At 48.2% G+C, this 15030-nt stretch overlaps 1 protein-coding gene across 16 annotated transcripts in view; it reads left to right on the top strand.

The window, feature by feature from the left end:
- CAMK2G (calcium/calmodulin dependent protein kinase II gamma) overlaps positions 1–15030 on the top strand; it is a 165861-nt gene that overhangs the window by 68091 nt on the left and 82740 nt on the right. For all 16 annotated transcript variants that reach the window (XM_045024386.1, XM_045024385.1, XM_045024384.1 and 13 more), the window contains exon 3: positions 1575–1634. In XM_045024386.1, coding sequence (XP_044880321.1) covers positions 1575–1634 — 60 coding nt within the window. The remainder of the gene's footprint in view (positions 1–1574; positions 1635–15030) is intronic.

Genomic DNA, 15030 nt, shown 5'->3' with positions numbered 1-15030 from the left:
ATAACTGCTAGGACTAGGAAGGAGGGAAGGGTAAGAAAAAGTGTCCCCCCCCCCCCGTCCCGGGGATGTGACCATCTCTCAACCCATAAAATCAGGCTATTTGCTACACTGGAGCAATGGGAAAGCTAAGACAAAAATCCTGCAGGTCCTGGGCTGCCCAAGAGGGAGCTATTGTGTGTGGAGCCTTGCCTTGCTCTCCCTGTGTTGCAGCTGTGTTGTTACCTGAGGCTTTCAGGGGCAAGAAGCAGGGTGGTGAAGCCTGGTGAGGAGCCTGTCAATTAAAGCATGTTTCATTCCTGCCACTGCCCACACTGTGTAATCCAGCCAGCCAGGCCCCTGCCGCTCATGCTGCAGTGTTATTCCCAGGGGGAAGGTTTGCTTGCCAGAGAGAGGGCCAGGGAGGACACACGTTTTCAACTCAGCCTGATGGAGATGCAGAAAGGAAGAAGGGGGGGGGAGAAGGGGTCAGTTCCAGTTTCCTCTGCCTTCCCTTTGTGTTGGTGGGCAGGGAAGAGGGACAACGCTGACTTCTCTGTTTCTGAGGGTCTGCATCCCTGGGAGAGCTGGGGTTTAGCAGCTGTTAAAGTTCCTTTCCAAATCTGGCTCTTTTGTGCCCTCTCTGTGAAGCCTTTGCTCTCCCCTCACACCTTCAGATGAGTGTTGCTCCCTCCGGGCGGGGGTGGGCAAGGGGAAGATGAGGCTGGGGAGAGCCAAGGCTCAGTCAATTTAATGACACATCTCCTTCCTCTTGGCTCCTCAGTTACTGGAAAAACCCTCTGTTCACTGGGTAACCTGGGCAGAGCCCCTGCAGCTCCCTTCCCTGCTTCCACATGTGTTGAATTTTAGGGGTGGAGAAGCCTTTTCCCCTCGCCTTGATATTTTCTCTTTTAATCCAGATGACAGCCCTGCTTGTACTGGCATTGCCTGTCTATTGCAATAAATGTGCTTAGCACTTAGCAAGCACTTCTTGAGTGCTTGATCAGCATTCCACCACAGAGCCCATGCACAGGCACTGAACGCAACTGGCAGTGCTCGCCTCTGCTCCTCCAGCCCACGTGATGGCTGTGCATTGCTGTGACTCAGTTTATCTTATTGTCTCTTCTGGAAGGTGGCTGAGGTGATTGTTCCTTTTGCACTGAGACCTGGCAGAACTCATTTCACATGAGAGTTCCCAGGTATCTACTCATACGCTCCTTCTTGAAGAGAGGGCCAGTCTCAGAAGCCATTGAATTCAAATTGGTATTTCACATCTGTGGCAGAGACAAGAGCCCAAAGCGTTCCACCCCTGCACTACTTGCTTTAAAGGCAAGTTGGGAAACCCAACCCAGCAATGACCGTGGCAGGGGTGGGGGGGATGTCATCCCCAGCCTTCGCTATGTGCAGATGCTTTGCCTCGTGCAGCCTCGCCCCATGACAGTGGTGAGTTCCTGGGAGACTGCTGCATTCCAGCATTTCTAGTCTCATTTAGCCTTCTGCTGACCCATCGATTCACTGTCTCTCTATCCCATCGGATCTAAGCAAGAGTCTAGTTTGCAGTTTTCCAGCTTACACCCTCTTTCTCGCTCTCTTTCCAGATCACCAGAAACTGGAACGTGAGGCCCGAATCTGCCGACTTTTAAAACATCCAAATATTGGTAAGTACCCCCGTGAGGGTGTGGCTAGTGCTTGCTAGACTATTCCTGGGAATTGGATGGCAAATGCTCACTGCCCAATTCTGGCCTTATTTGCCAGTGAAGCCTCATCAGTTATTCCTTCCTTCTGCAGTCCCTGCATACAGAGCCATCCCAGGCCCTGCAGTGACGCTGGAGATAGAACCCTGAACCTCCTGGCTTAGGTGTGCACACATGGTGCTCCATGCTGTGCACAGAACTGTCCCAGATCTGGCTCTGTAGCCTTTTTGTTTGGCATTCTGCACCTGGAGTGGGCGGCTGTATTCACCCCACTTCTGCCTCTTGGTGCTTCCTCTGTACACCCCTGAAAAGGCTGCATTCAGTGAGATCCCCAAGTCTGAAGTACAGTGGGCTAAGCTGTCAGCTCTCTCACCACAGCGGTCACTAGCTCTAGAAACAAAAGAACTGATGCTTTGTTTCCATTCTTGAAAGTGTTTTGTCTTCTGCTGAGTGTGGCTCACACACGGTTGGTTTCCATGGTTATCCTGCATGCAGGTTTATTTTCTTTCTCCCAGCGAAATGGGGAGATGGAGAGAGAATTGCCCGCTTTGAAGGCTTTAGTGCCGGGCTAAAAATAAGTGATGGAGTCACTGGGATAGCTTTGACTTGTAATTCAAGGAGGGGAAAAAAATAACTCAACTTCTAACAAAAAAAACTTATTTACTAAACTGCAGAAACAGGAGCAGGATTGTTTTGCCTTCTAAAGCTCCATGGAAGTTTGCCCGTCAGTCCTGCTCCAGTGAAATTTGCCATTGTTTGCTAGAAATTGCCTTGAGCAAAAACTTTGAACCCTATTCATTACTTTTATTAATGTATTTTATTGTGATCTAAAGAGGTGTTGGAGCCTACCTCGGAACGAATCTGAGGTGGTTGCGCATCTCTGGGGCAGAATGCGGAGTAACACCTTCGAGCAGGTGGCAGGCTCTAATATCGCTCCCATAGTGCCGTGAGCCATAGGGAAGGCTTACCTTTGTCACAGCTGCCCTAGGGGACGACATGGGTTTTCTTTCACACAAGTATCCATGGTGGTGGTGTTGTGCTCCCCATCCCCCCAAATATTTATAAAAAGTGAATTGGAGCCATGGTGCCAGGTTTGACAGCGCCAATGACTAACCCCAATAGCCTCAGAACAGGGTCTGCCTGGGAAGCAGCTGCACAAGTCTCCCCCAGGCTGCTGCACCAGGGTGCTTCCATCCTGACCTGGATGGAGCAGCTCTGGTCGTAGTTCAGTCTGCATGGCCTCTGCGCTGAGACTGCTAACAGAGACGACAGGATGGCCCTTGCTGGGACATGGAGATTTATGTCTTAATTTAGATTTATATGATCACTTTAAAAAGTGCTTGTCCAAAGCTCTGGGTGCCCATGGCATTATCTGAGAATACAGAAATAAAAGGCAGCAGGTTTCCCAAAAGGCAGGAGGAGGGGGAAGGCCCCCATCACTAAGTGCAGCTTCTTTCCTTCACGGCATATGTCCCCACTCCCTCCCTAAAGGCCAAGGAAAGGAAGTGGCCCTTGCAGTGTGTTCTGAAGGCCAACAGGTATAGGCTGTTTCAGCCCGAGGGAGGTGGTGAGTGAATTCCATTATTCAGGGCCCCTCATCCAAAATGCACTGCCAGCAGGTTTCAGACAGAGGCTGCTTCAGCTCTGCTGACTGTGGCTCTGGCCATGGGCAATAGGTGAGAGAGAGAGGGTGCCTCAAATAGACAGACAGAAAACGGAGGCGTCCAAAATGTGATACATGTCACTAGTGACAAATTTGAACAAGCTTTGTTTAGAGCTGCATCACAGGTAAACCCTGAGCTTCCATACTGTCAGGGCAAACCCATCAGGAAACAAATGGAGCAGAAGCTCAGCAACAGAGCCAGGTTAGTGGTACCAAACTCAGCAGGGCCCTCTTAGTACAAAAGCAGCCGAGTCAGGGCACCCACTCACAGTTAATACTTGCAACATGCATGGAACCGTATGTGCCTGAGCCCAGCGGTGCATGTCTCTAGAATGCCACCAGCCTGAGGAAATATCTTGGGAGTACAGGAGGACTTTCACCGGGAGGCTTTAAAATGTGATCCTGTCTTCCCATCCCACTTTTTTAAAGTGATTAGCTTCTGTGAATAAGCTGGTCTGTGGCTCTCTTACATAGTAATGTAATAAGCTGCAGTGACTCATTTTGGTAACTAATGTCCAGACTTTTGGTGACCCACAGTATTTTTGCACTGAGAATCATGTAGGAGAAATGGCCATCAAGGTTGTCTTAATATCTTTCTCCTGGTGTGAATTTTTCTTCCTTTTCCTCTCTCCTTCTTTAAATTAATCTATACATCTCTTCTAGGGTGACCAGACAGCAAATGTGAAAAATCAGGACAAGGGTTGGGGGGTAATAGGAGCCTATATAAGAAAAAAACCCAAAAATCGGGATTGTACCTATAAAATCAGGACATCTGGTCACCCTAATCTCTTCTCTTGTCAGGCTTTCAGCAGATTGTAAGGCTGCACTCAAGGACAGAAATACTCTACAAGTGGAGCTGGCTGCATATGGAAACTGACCAGGATCACAAAAACCTAGTTAGTTTCTCTCTGCAGTTGGATCCATGTGTGAGGGACTTCAGCTGGTATTGGGTGTGTCCCAGTCTTGTAATCAATTACCTGGTATCAGGGCCGGCTTTAAGCCAATTCACCCGATTCCCTGGAATCGGGCCCCTCTCCAAAGAGGGCCCCGTGCCTAAGGGGGCCACACTCCAGGGGTCTTCGGCGCTGTGGAAAACCCGTAGTGGACTCCCCGCCGCCGAATATTCTAATCGGGCCCTGCAGGTCATAAAGCCGGCCCTGCCTGGTATAGTGAGCTTCACCACGCATGTGGGAGGACGCTTATGGCCAGTGTCCAACAGTCTTTCGGCAGAGGATTTCTTGTCCTAAAAAGAACTTTTTAAAAAAAAATTTTTTTTTAAAGGCAACTAGCAGTTATAGAATTAATTTGAAGACCCCAAGTAACTAGGGACAGGGTACGTTCAGTACACCACCAGCTTTAAATCCATGACATTCAGACCTGCCTGGGCCTAAAGGTTTCTGCTTGTTGCACTGCCCCAATATGCACTATGCTTGTGACATTGCACCACCACCAAACAGTTCCGCATATTGGAGCCTGCATATAAGGAAGTGGGTTAAATCATAGTCTTTTTGTTTGGAAACACCATTCTGAGAAGTACTGTGATACTGCAGTGAGCTGAAGCAGGCTATTACAGAGTGAACATTTTAAAGTTGGATGTATGTTTTCTGTCCCTCTTCTCCTGGTTATTTGGGGCATGCAACACATGGCTTTGCAAGTGATCTGTTGGGTCTGAAAAGGCCAGCTCTGGTGTGGTAACTCCAGAGTGCAAAGCCATGACCACAGCATATGTCAATCGTGTACCAAAAATGGCTAAAATAAAGGTTATTTTGGGTATAAAACAATTGTGGGGCGTGCAGATGGTAATAAAAGGTAATAATTGGAGATATACCAATCTCCTAGAACTGGAAGGGACCTTGAAAGGTCATCAAGTCCAGCCCCCTGCCTTCACTAGCAGGACCAATTTTTGCCCCAGATTCCTAAGCGGCCCCCTCAAGGATTGAACTCACAACCCTGGGTTTAGCAGGCCAATGCTCAATGCTCAAACCACTGAGCTATCCCTCCCCCCATGGTGTGTGTCATTCATCATTCATGCCTGTCACCCCAGTCGGGGTATGGGCCGTCAACAACGGATCTCCAGAGTCCTCTATCCTGGGCCATTTGCTCTAACTGGTTCCAGGTATAGCCCATTTTTGTGCAATCAGCCTGAAGGTCGCGTCACCAGGTGTTTCTTGGACGGCCTCCAGGTTTCAGCTCCATACAGTAGGACTGGTCATGAAGCCTACTCCCTGTGTATGAGGTATGTCGCTCTCTTCATGTCCGGAATACAGCAACAGCTCTCCTGTCAACAGTCGCCTCTGTCCAGCTTGTGTCCATCTTGTCTCACTAATACCTAGTAGGGTCAGGTTGTTGCTCCTCATCTCTACTGCAACCTGCGCCGTCTTTCCTGACTCGTACATGGTCCTCACGTTCCATGTGCCGATGGTAATCCTTCTGGTTGCAAGAAGGGTGATCGACTTAGTGGCTTCCTCGTGGCGTTCACCACCCAGCGTCATGCGTCTTCAAGTTGAAGACCCTTCTTTTTCCAGGATAAAAGCCTCTGTTATCTCTATTGTTGGCGTTTCTGTAGCAAATTGATTTTTTACGGGGTGGGGTTGCTAGCCCCACGCCCAACCCTCCTCCTTTACCCTGACTTGGGACAGGCAGATGGCCCCAAAGGACCGCTCTGGTGGAGTTATGGTGTGTGTATTTCTATTATATTTCTCTTGCTCTAACTCAGTGGTCCCCAACCTTTTCGTCTGGCGGGCCGCCGACAAGCAACGTCATCAAGAGGCGTCGCCGCCGAAACGCCGCAGAAATTCGGCGGCATTTCGGCGGATGCTCGACCGCTGGCCAAGACGTGGGTGCATTTAGGGCACCGCGTTGGGGACCCCTGCTCTAACTCTTTGTGCTGTGACCACCCATCATTTCTCTGAAAATGCCACCACCAAATCTCAGCACTCACTATGGATTACTGCTGTGTAATTGGCAGTTTTCTTGCTGTGTCTGGGGCTACACACTGGGGCCGAGGTAACCTCAGCAGTATACTACTTTGAGGGGCTGAGTTTTCGGTCCAGTTATTCTGCAGTCCAGAGACGTTGTCAGCCTCTAGAGGGAAGAGACTGATGTCCAGGCAACTTCTAGAAAGTCTTGCTTTCCAAAGGCAAATTGCTCTAATGCAGTGTATCGAGCGCTGTCAACTGGCTGCCATCCAAATGTGTCTGGCTTTTTGTTACCATCCATTTCATTCCTAGCTGTTTTTAGTGGGGAGGGAGCGATGTCCTCTGGGATTTCCTTCCCTAGCCCTTCAGTTTCCGATGGGTGTGGCCTTGCTGGGGCAGGGAGACTCTCTGAAGTCTATCCACACTGCTTTATGCATCAGAGGGGCTAAAGGCTTTGTCTGTAGTATTCTGGAGTTCCTTTGCAAACTCAAATTCCCACTTCATCCGCATAACCCATTGCTCTGTGCTGGCCAGGAGTGGCAGTTAAGTGCAGTCAAATGGGATCGGGATTAATTGGTGACCAATCCACCTTCATCCTTTGTTTCAAAGGGAAAGCAAATTTGATTGACTCATAATGAGGGCAAGGAAATACACAGGAGAGGGCCTGGTCCAGTGAAAACTCCCACGGAGATCAGTGAGAGCCTTGCCTCCGTAGGGGATGTCCAATTTCTTCTTTCTCTGTCTGATCTGCCATTCAGACAGCTCTGGAAAGCTTTGCAGAGCTATGTCTGCATCAAAGGCTCGCAAAGCCCTTTCACTTCTTTGAAAACCAGAGACAAGTTTTTTAACATAATGGGAGGGACAGCCAGATACTATCTCCTGCGGTGAGTTGCAGAACCAAGCCTCCCTCCATGGAGTTCTAGCCAGTCTCTTCAGGAAGGATATTTAGGCTCTGCTCCCTTCTCATCACTGAATATCGTGAGACTGCCTAGATAAAATGTACCTTTTTAAAAACAAACAAACAAAAACCCTGCTTGTTTAACATGTAGCTCAGCTGTCAAACCAGATGTGAAGTTAGTCCAGGTGTGTTCATTCTAAGGCTACAACTACACTAGCACTTTTATCGGCAAAACTTTTGTCGGTCAGAGGTGTGGAAAAACACACACACACACACACATACACCACCACCCCCCCGGACCAACTTAAGTTTCACCGACAAAAGCACCGGTGTGAACTGACAGGAGAGCTCTCTCCCTTCGGCATAGAGCGGCAACCCAGGAGGCCTTACAGTGGCGCAGCTGCAGTAAGGTCCGTAGTGTAGACATAGCCTAACAGAGCCCGCTAATTGAGATACTGTCTATACTCTGTTCTGGGGAGAACGGATTTCAGCCATTTTCTACCCTTGCTAACAGCAATGCAGCTCTCTGAGGTCAGGATGCCCTAGTGCAGGGGTCGGCAGCCTTTCAGAAGTGCTGTGCCGAGTCTTCATTTATTCACTCTAATTTAAGGTTTTGTGTGCCAGTAATACATTTTAACGTTTTTAGAAGGTCTTTTTCTATAAGTCTATAATATATGACTAAACTATTGTATGTAAAGTAAATAAGGTTTTTAAAATGTTTAAGAAGCTTCACTTAAAATTAAATTAAAATGCAGAGCTGCCAGGACCCCCGCGGGCAGTGTGAGTGCCACTGCAAATCAGCTTGCGCGCCGCTTTTGGGATGCGTGCCATAGGTTGCCTACCCCTGCCCTAGTGTATGAAATGTAGTGTTGGGGTCCTGAGTGCAGACAAGGCTACAGGTGATCACCAGAATCTTTGTGTTGCTCAGGGCAGGTTTCAACTGTCTGATGCTAAATGTGGCCTTGCCTGCACTAGGACTCCTTAAAGCTACAACGGTGGGAAATTTTTTGAAAGCGCTACCCCAGAAATCAAGGGCTCCTAGAATCTGATGTATCCACCCCTTGACTATTTATAGACTTCTATCATGTCCTCCTCTCCTTTGACAGTGCTTAGTCAAACTACACAAATGTAGCTTTTAAAATCTTTGCTACTAAGTGAGCCCTGATCACTCTTGTTGTTTTCTGCCTTCTTCTGTTCTGTTGTGCTCTCTTTGCTAATTGTGGCCTCCAGAACTGATTGCCTAAGGAGCTGGTGGTAATACAAATAATTCTAGTGTGGCCCCACCAAATGGGCTCTCTGTTGCATGACATGGGCTCTTTACCTCAGTACACTTCAGTGCTGTCCCAGGCTTACTTTACTCTTCCAAACTGCTGTCCTAGGTCCCTTTCAGAACTAATGCTGTCTAGGTTTCTCCCTCCCTTCAAATATCTGTGCTCCTGATTATTTTTCCAAGTGTAACTTTTGCATCTTGTTGCTGTCTCCCTATGTTCTTCTCTGTCTTGGGCACTTCTGTTTTTAAGATTTGGGGAAAGATCTAGAGAAATCAGTTGTGGATAAACTTAATTTTTCTCTGATCCTGCTCAGTTTGATATTCCTTTATAATAATTGGAGATATACCAATCTCCTAGAACTGGAAGGGACCTTGAAAGGTCATCGAGTCCAGCCCCCTGCCTTCACTAGCAGGACCAATTTTTGCCCCAGATCCCTAAGTGGCCCCCTCAAGGATTGAACTCACAACCCTGGGTTTAGCAGGCCAATGCTCAAACCACTGAGCTATCCCTCCCCCCTGGCGTACCACTTGGCGTACCACTTGTGAAGTCCATTCCCCAGGGAATCATATGTTGGTGTCTGTGTAAATAATACTTGTAGTTTCTGCGTGCTGAGATTATGGTGATCAAATGTGAGGATTGCTGAAGGGACCAGGAAGTAAATTTTTCTTGTGTATACAGCACTGCACAGTTAGCTGGGGATGTTGTAGGGTAGTTTCACCTGCTTATGAAAGGTTAGGCACTGACCACCTGTGGAGGCAGGAGACCAGACTTGAAGGGCTAATGGTTTGACTCAGAACTTCAGGCCTTCTTATCTTGAGAAGCACATTCCTTGTTAACCAGATCCTCATTGATTATGTGCTCGGGAATGTTTTCCCACTACCTTTTTTTAACAAAATAACTCCAACTGTCCCCGTTCTAGCAAGAAGAAACTCTGGACAGTGTTTGCCGTAAGCAGCAAGTTCAGTTGTTGTGGACTGCAGAGGTCTAGGCTGCCTCAGAAATTGGATTACAGAAGATGATATGTGTGCAGAGAATAGTTAAAATGCTGGCTATGGGTACTTTCCAGCAGCTCAGCCAAATTCACCTCTAGCAGAGCTCAGTTGACTTCTTTGGTGCGACATCATGGAAGAATTTGGCCCTCTGTGTTTAAATGCATCTCTGCCATGTGACTGCTTCTGCCTGGGGGAGGTGGGGGTGCTGGACGTGTTCCTTGTTCCCTTGTGAACCTGTTGGTGTGGGGGAGGAGGGACGGCCTGTGTTAAGTCCTTGTAGCAGGAGACGCAGTTCACTGCTTTCCCAGCTCCCAGTTTGAATGGCTCTGCCTTGGAACAGGCTCAGGCTGTTGAATGGGTTGCTATGGTTCCTGGGAGTGCTTGTAGGATGACAACAGCGATGTCTCCTCATCTTCATTTTCCCCTCCTCCTCCTCCCACCCCTCCCCCCGAAAATGCCAAACACCCCCTCAGCAGTAGAGCTTTTCCCTCCCTTAAGTTTGTGCCAGCTGAGCTGCAGGTTTCCCTTTCTCCAGTTGCACAGGGTGCTGATGCTTATCTGTGTGCACTGCAGTGGGGTTGGGGGGTGTGCTGAGAATTGGCCAATCCATTCCTTCATGTTCCGGACTTGGAGTCTTTCGTTCTTTCGTTTGTTCTTTCTTTCTTCATCCCTTTCCCCGCCAGTCTTGTTCTTTCATCTTGGGAACTATATTTCTCCATTACCGCCTCATCTTGAGGGCTGCACAGTGACTCTCTTAGTCCCTGCTGGTTGATGTGTCTGCTGCACAACTCCAGCTTTGTGCTAGTTCATAGAATCATAGAATATCAGGGTTGGAAGAGACCTCAGGAGGTCACCTAGTCCAACGCCCTGCTCAAAGCAGGACTAACACCAACTAAATCATCCGAGCCAGGGCTTTGTCAAGCTGGGCCGTAAAAACTTCTAAGGTTGGAGATTACACCACCTTCTTAGGTAACCCATTCCAGTGCTTCACCACCCTCCTAGTGAAATAATTTTTCCTAATATCCAACCTAGACCTCCCCCACTGCAACTTGAGACCATTGCTCCTTGTTCTGTCATCTGCCACCACTGAGAACAGCCGAGCTCCATCCTCTTTGGAACCACCCCCTTCAGGTAGTTGAAGGCTGCTATCAAATCCCCCCTCAATCTTCTCTTCTGCAGATTAAATAAGACCAGTTCCCTCAGCCTCTCCTTGTAAGTCATGTGCCCCAGCCCCCTAATCATTTTTGTTGCCCTCCACTGCACTCTCTCCAATTTGTCCACATGCTTTCTATAGTGGGGGGCCCAAAACTGGACGCAATATTCCATGCGTGGCCTCACCAGTGCCGAATAGAGAGGAATAATCACGTCCCTTGATCTGCTGGCAATGCTCCTACTAATGCAGCCCAATATGCCGTTAGCCTTCTTGGCAACAATGGCATGCTGTTGACTCACATCCAGCTTCTCGTCCACTGTAATCCCCAGGTCCTTTTCTGCAGAACTGCCGCTTAGCCATTCGGTCCCTAACCTGTAGCAGTTAATGGGATTCTTCCATCCTAAGTGCAGGACTCTGATGAGGTTCAACAAGGACAAATGCAGTTTGTTTGTTTCATTTATTTGGCCCAATCCTCCAATTTGTCTATCCCTACCCTGCAGCATATCTTCCTCTCCCCCCATAGAATCATAGATTATTAGGGTTGGAAGGGACCTCAGGAGATCATCTAGTCCAACCCCCTGCTCAAAGCAGGACCAATCCCCAACTAAATCCCCAAATGTCCCCCTCAAGGATTGAACTCACAACCCTGGGTTTAGCAGGCCAATGGTCAAACCACTGAGCTATCCCTCCCCCTGCTGTGTCCTATCTTCAGAGAATTATAGTTAAGTAACAACTATGGACATACCTTAGTGTCATCCACGAACTTGCAGAGGGTGCAATCCATCCCATCATCCAGATCATTAATGAAGATATTGAACAAAACCAGCCCCAGGACAGACTCCTGGGGCACTCTGCTTGATACCGGCTGCCAATTAGACATTGAGCCGTTGATCACTACCCGTTGAGCCTGATGATCTAGCCAGCTTTCTATCCACCTTATAGTCCATTCATCCAATCCATACTACTTTAACTTGCTGGCAAGAATGCTGTGGGAGACCATATCAAAAGCTTTGCTAAAGTCAGGGTATATCACATCCACCGCTTCCCCATATCCACAGAGCCTGTTATCTCATCATAGAAGGCAGTCAGGTTGGTCATGCGTGGCTTGCTCTTTGTGAATCCATGTTGACTGTTCCTGATCACCTTCCTCTCCTTCAAGAGCTTCAAAATGGATTCTTTGAGGACCTGCTCCATGATTTTTCCGGGGACTGAGGTGAGGCTGTAGTTCCCCAGATTCTTCTTCTTCCCTTTTTTAAAGATGGGCTCTACATTAGCCTTTTTCCAATCGTCCGGTACCTCAAGGAATCAATCCTGAACCACTTAAAGGAGGGGAAAGTGATCAGGAACAGTCAGCATGGATTCACCAAGGGCAAGTCATGCCTGACTAACCTAATTGCCTTCTATGATGAGATAACCGGCTCTGTGGATGAGGGGAAAGCAGTGGATGTGCTATTTCTGAACTTTAGCAAAGCTGTTGATACAGTCTCCCACAGTATTCTTGCCAGCAAGTTAAAGAAGTCTGGGCTGGATGAATGGACGGTAAGGTGGATAGAAAACTGGCTAGATGGTCGGGCTCAACGGGTAGTGATCAATGGTTCCATGTCTAGTTGGAAGCCGGTATCAAGTGGAGTGCCCCAAGGGTCGGTGCTGGGGCCGGTTTTATTCAATATCTTCATTAACGATCTGGAGGATGGTGTGGACTGCACCCTTAGCAAGTTTGCAGATGACACTAAACTGGGAGGAGTGGTTGATACGCTGGAGGGTAGGGATAGGATACAGGGGGACCTAGACAAATTAGAGGACTGGGCCAAAAGAAATATGATGAGGTTCAACAAGGACAAGTGCAGAGTCCTGCACTTAGGACGGAAGAATCCCATGCACTGTTACAGACTAGGGACCGAATGGCTGGGCAGCAGTTCTGCAGAAAAGGACCTAGGGGTTACGGTGGACGAAAAGCTGAATATGAGTCAACAGTGTGCCCTTGTTGCCAAGAAGGCTAATGGCATTTTGGGTTGTATAAGTAGGGGCATTTCCAGCAGATCGAGGGATGTGATCATTCCCCTCTACTCAGCACTGGTGAGGCCTCATTTGGAGTACTGTGTCCAGTTTTGGGCCCCACACTACAAGAAGGATGTGGATAAATTGGAGAGAGTCCAGCGGAGGGCAACAAAAATGATTAGGGGGCTGGAGCACATGACTTATGAGGAGAGGCTGAGGGAACTGGGATTGTTTAGTCTGCAGAAGAGAAGAATGAGGGGGGATTTGATAGCTGCTTTCAACTACCTGAAAGGGGGTTCCAAAGAGGATGGATCTAGACTGTTCTCAGTGGTAGAAGATGACAGAACAAGGAGTAATGGTCTCAAGTTGCAGAGGGGGAGGTTTAGGTTGGACATTAGGAAAAACTTTTTCACTAGTAGGGTGGTGAAGAACTGGAATGGGTTACCTAGGGAGGTAGTGGAATCTCCTTCCTTAGAGGTTTTTAAGGTCAGGCTTGACAAAGCCCTGGCTGGGATGATTTAGTTGGGTTTGGTCCTGCTTTGAGCAGGGGGTTGGACTAGATGACCTCCTGAGGTCCCTTCCAACCCTGAGATTCTATGATTCTATGACCACGAGTGACTCTGCAGTCACATCAGCCAACTCCCTCAGCACCCTCAGATGCATTGCATCCGACCCCATGGACTTGTGTGTGTCCAGCTTTTTTAAATACATACACTCGCACTCTCGCATGCGCTCTGAAAATTGCAAGGTACTGTGCTTAGCTGGTACATGGATAATTGGGAACTGTTGCTAATTCTCATGAAAAGGAATGAGTGCAGTTTAACCAGAACGTTTGCTACTGTCCCAGCTAATATAGACTCATTTGGCTGGTTCCCTGTGGTTGAGCAGGATTTAGGTGGGAGATGTTGGGCTCTAGTCTGTCAAGACAGAAGTTGCGAAATAAAGACTAAAAGAGGAAATAAAAGCTAACTAAAACTGAAATGTCACGAATATAACTTCTATTCAATGAAGTACGTTTCCCTTTCACAGACACATTTAAAAGTAACAAGAGAACAGATACTTAACAGGGAGGAAATTGTGGTGCAGTGCGGTGTCCTAGAAAACAGGATTCTATTCTCTGTAGAACGTTCTCTTGCCAGAGTCCCTTCGTGGCAGGGATAGCTTTAACTTGCCCTCACTTTCCAGGGCTGGAGTTGTTACGCATTTCTCTGGCCATAAGAATTACAAGAAGTAAATGGTGAAATCTTCCTTGTAGTTTTTCATACTAGCCTAGCCCACCTCATTTTGCTCTTTCAATGGAGATCCTTTGGCTGCATCTGCAGAGGGCTTGGTCCTGTCTGAGAGGAACTGTGGGTTGAGATGGGAATGCATTGCTGTTCTCTGGGGCTTTAAAAATTCAGTCAGTGTGAAATGTTTGGGGCTTGGGGAGTGTGCAACTAGCTGTCACGTATACAGCATGCATCCTGTAACCTCTCTGTCAGAGCCAGGAGGGGCGGAGGGGAGATGCCATCATCCTAGGGAACTGCTTAGCAGCAGCAGGAGCTAACCATCCTGCTCCTGTTAGTTACCGCTCTAACGAAGCCTGTCATTAGCTGCTGGAACAGATGACTTCCAGAGGATTATTTGTATTACACACTTTAATGCTTTTTAATAGCAAATTTTTAATTAAAAGGAAAGTCTTTTTGGAAGCAGCCTGAGCAGCTGCAGCTGAATTCTGCGTGTTTAATATAATTAGGGAAACAGCTGGAGTGGGAGCTAAGCTGTCTCAGCAGCCCCAGGTTCACCATGGACAGGTGTGTTGCATGTTGGGAGCTGTGCTGGGAGTGTCGATACACCAACAGTTATTGAGGTGGTGGGACAGTTTTTATCTCAGGCTGTTAGGATGGTGAGCAGGTGGGGAGATGAGGCGTGGGTGGTAGCCATCTGTGTCAGCTCACTTGTTAGTTGAGTAGTTGCAGATGATAGTGCTCAGTTTGCCGTCTGTCAAGCCATGTGTATTTGTATTTGTAGCTTCAGCATCCTCTGGCTAATGTGAGAGCGTTACTTTGGGTGAGGGAGTGGGGCAGGTTTTCACAACTCATTTTATTTCACCTCTTCTCCCGGTTTGCTGGCTGCTTGCCTGCAGTGTCTTTCTTTTGCCACCGAGCTCAGTAAAGTTACCACTCCAGGACATCTCCCCCGCTAGTCACGGGGGAGGGAGAAATCCAAGACATTGCTTACTCCTTGAGGGAGACAAACGCTGCCTAATGCTTGGCTGGAATCTGCCCAGAGGTGAGACTGCTGCCAGTTCGAATGAGCAGCTGATATTTATACAGCACTTTTCATTCCAAAAGATCCCAGAGCACTTTTGAGATCGTATTGCTATGACTGCTTGAACGAGTTGCTGTGCTGCAATTACCATGACATGGGACAGGAATCTCCATTACAGTATCTTGGCTCTGCTGTGGGTACTGCGGCAAAGGCATCT

The sequence above is a fragment of the Mauremys mutica genome, chromosome 7 (assembly GCF_020497125.1).
Source record: "Mauremys mutica isolate MM-2020 ecotype Southern chromosome 7, ASM2049712v1, whole genome shotgun sequence".
Taxonomy (NCBI): domain Eukaryota; kingdom Metazoa; phylum Chordata; order Testudines; family Geoemydidae; genus Mauremys; species Mauremys mutica.
The sequence above is the reverse complement of the archived record's forward strand: the minus strand, read 5'-3'. Positions and strand labels throughout refer to the sequence as shown.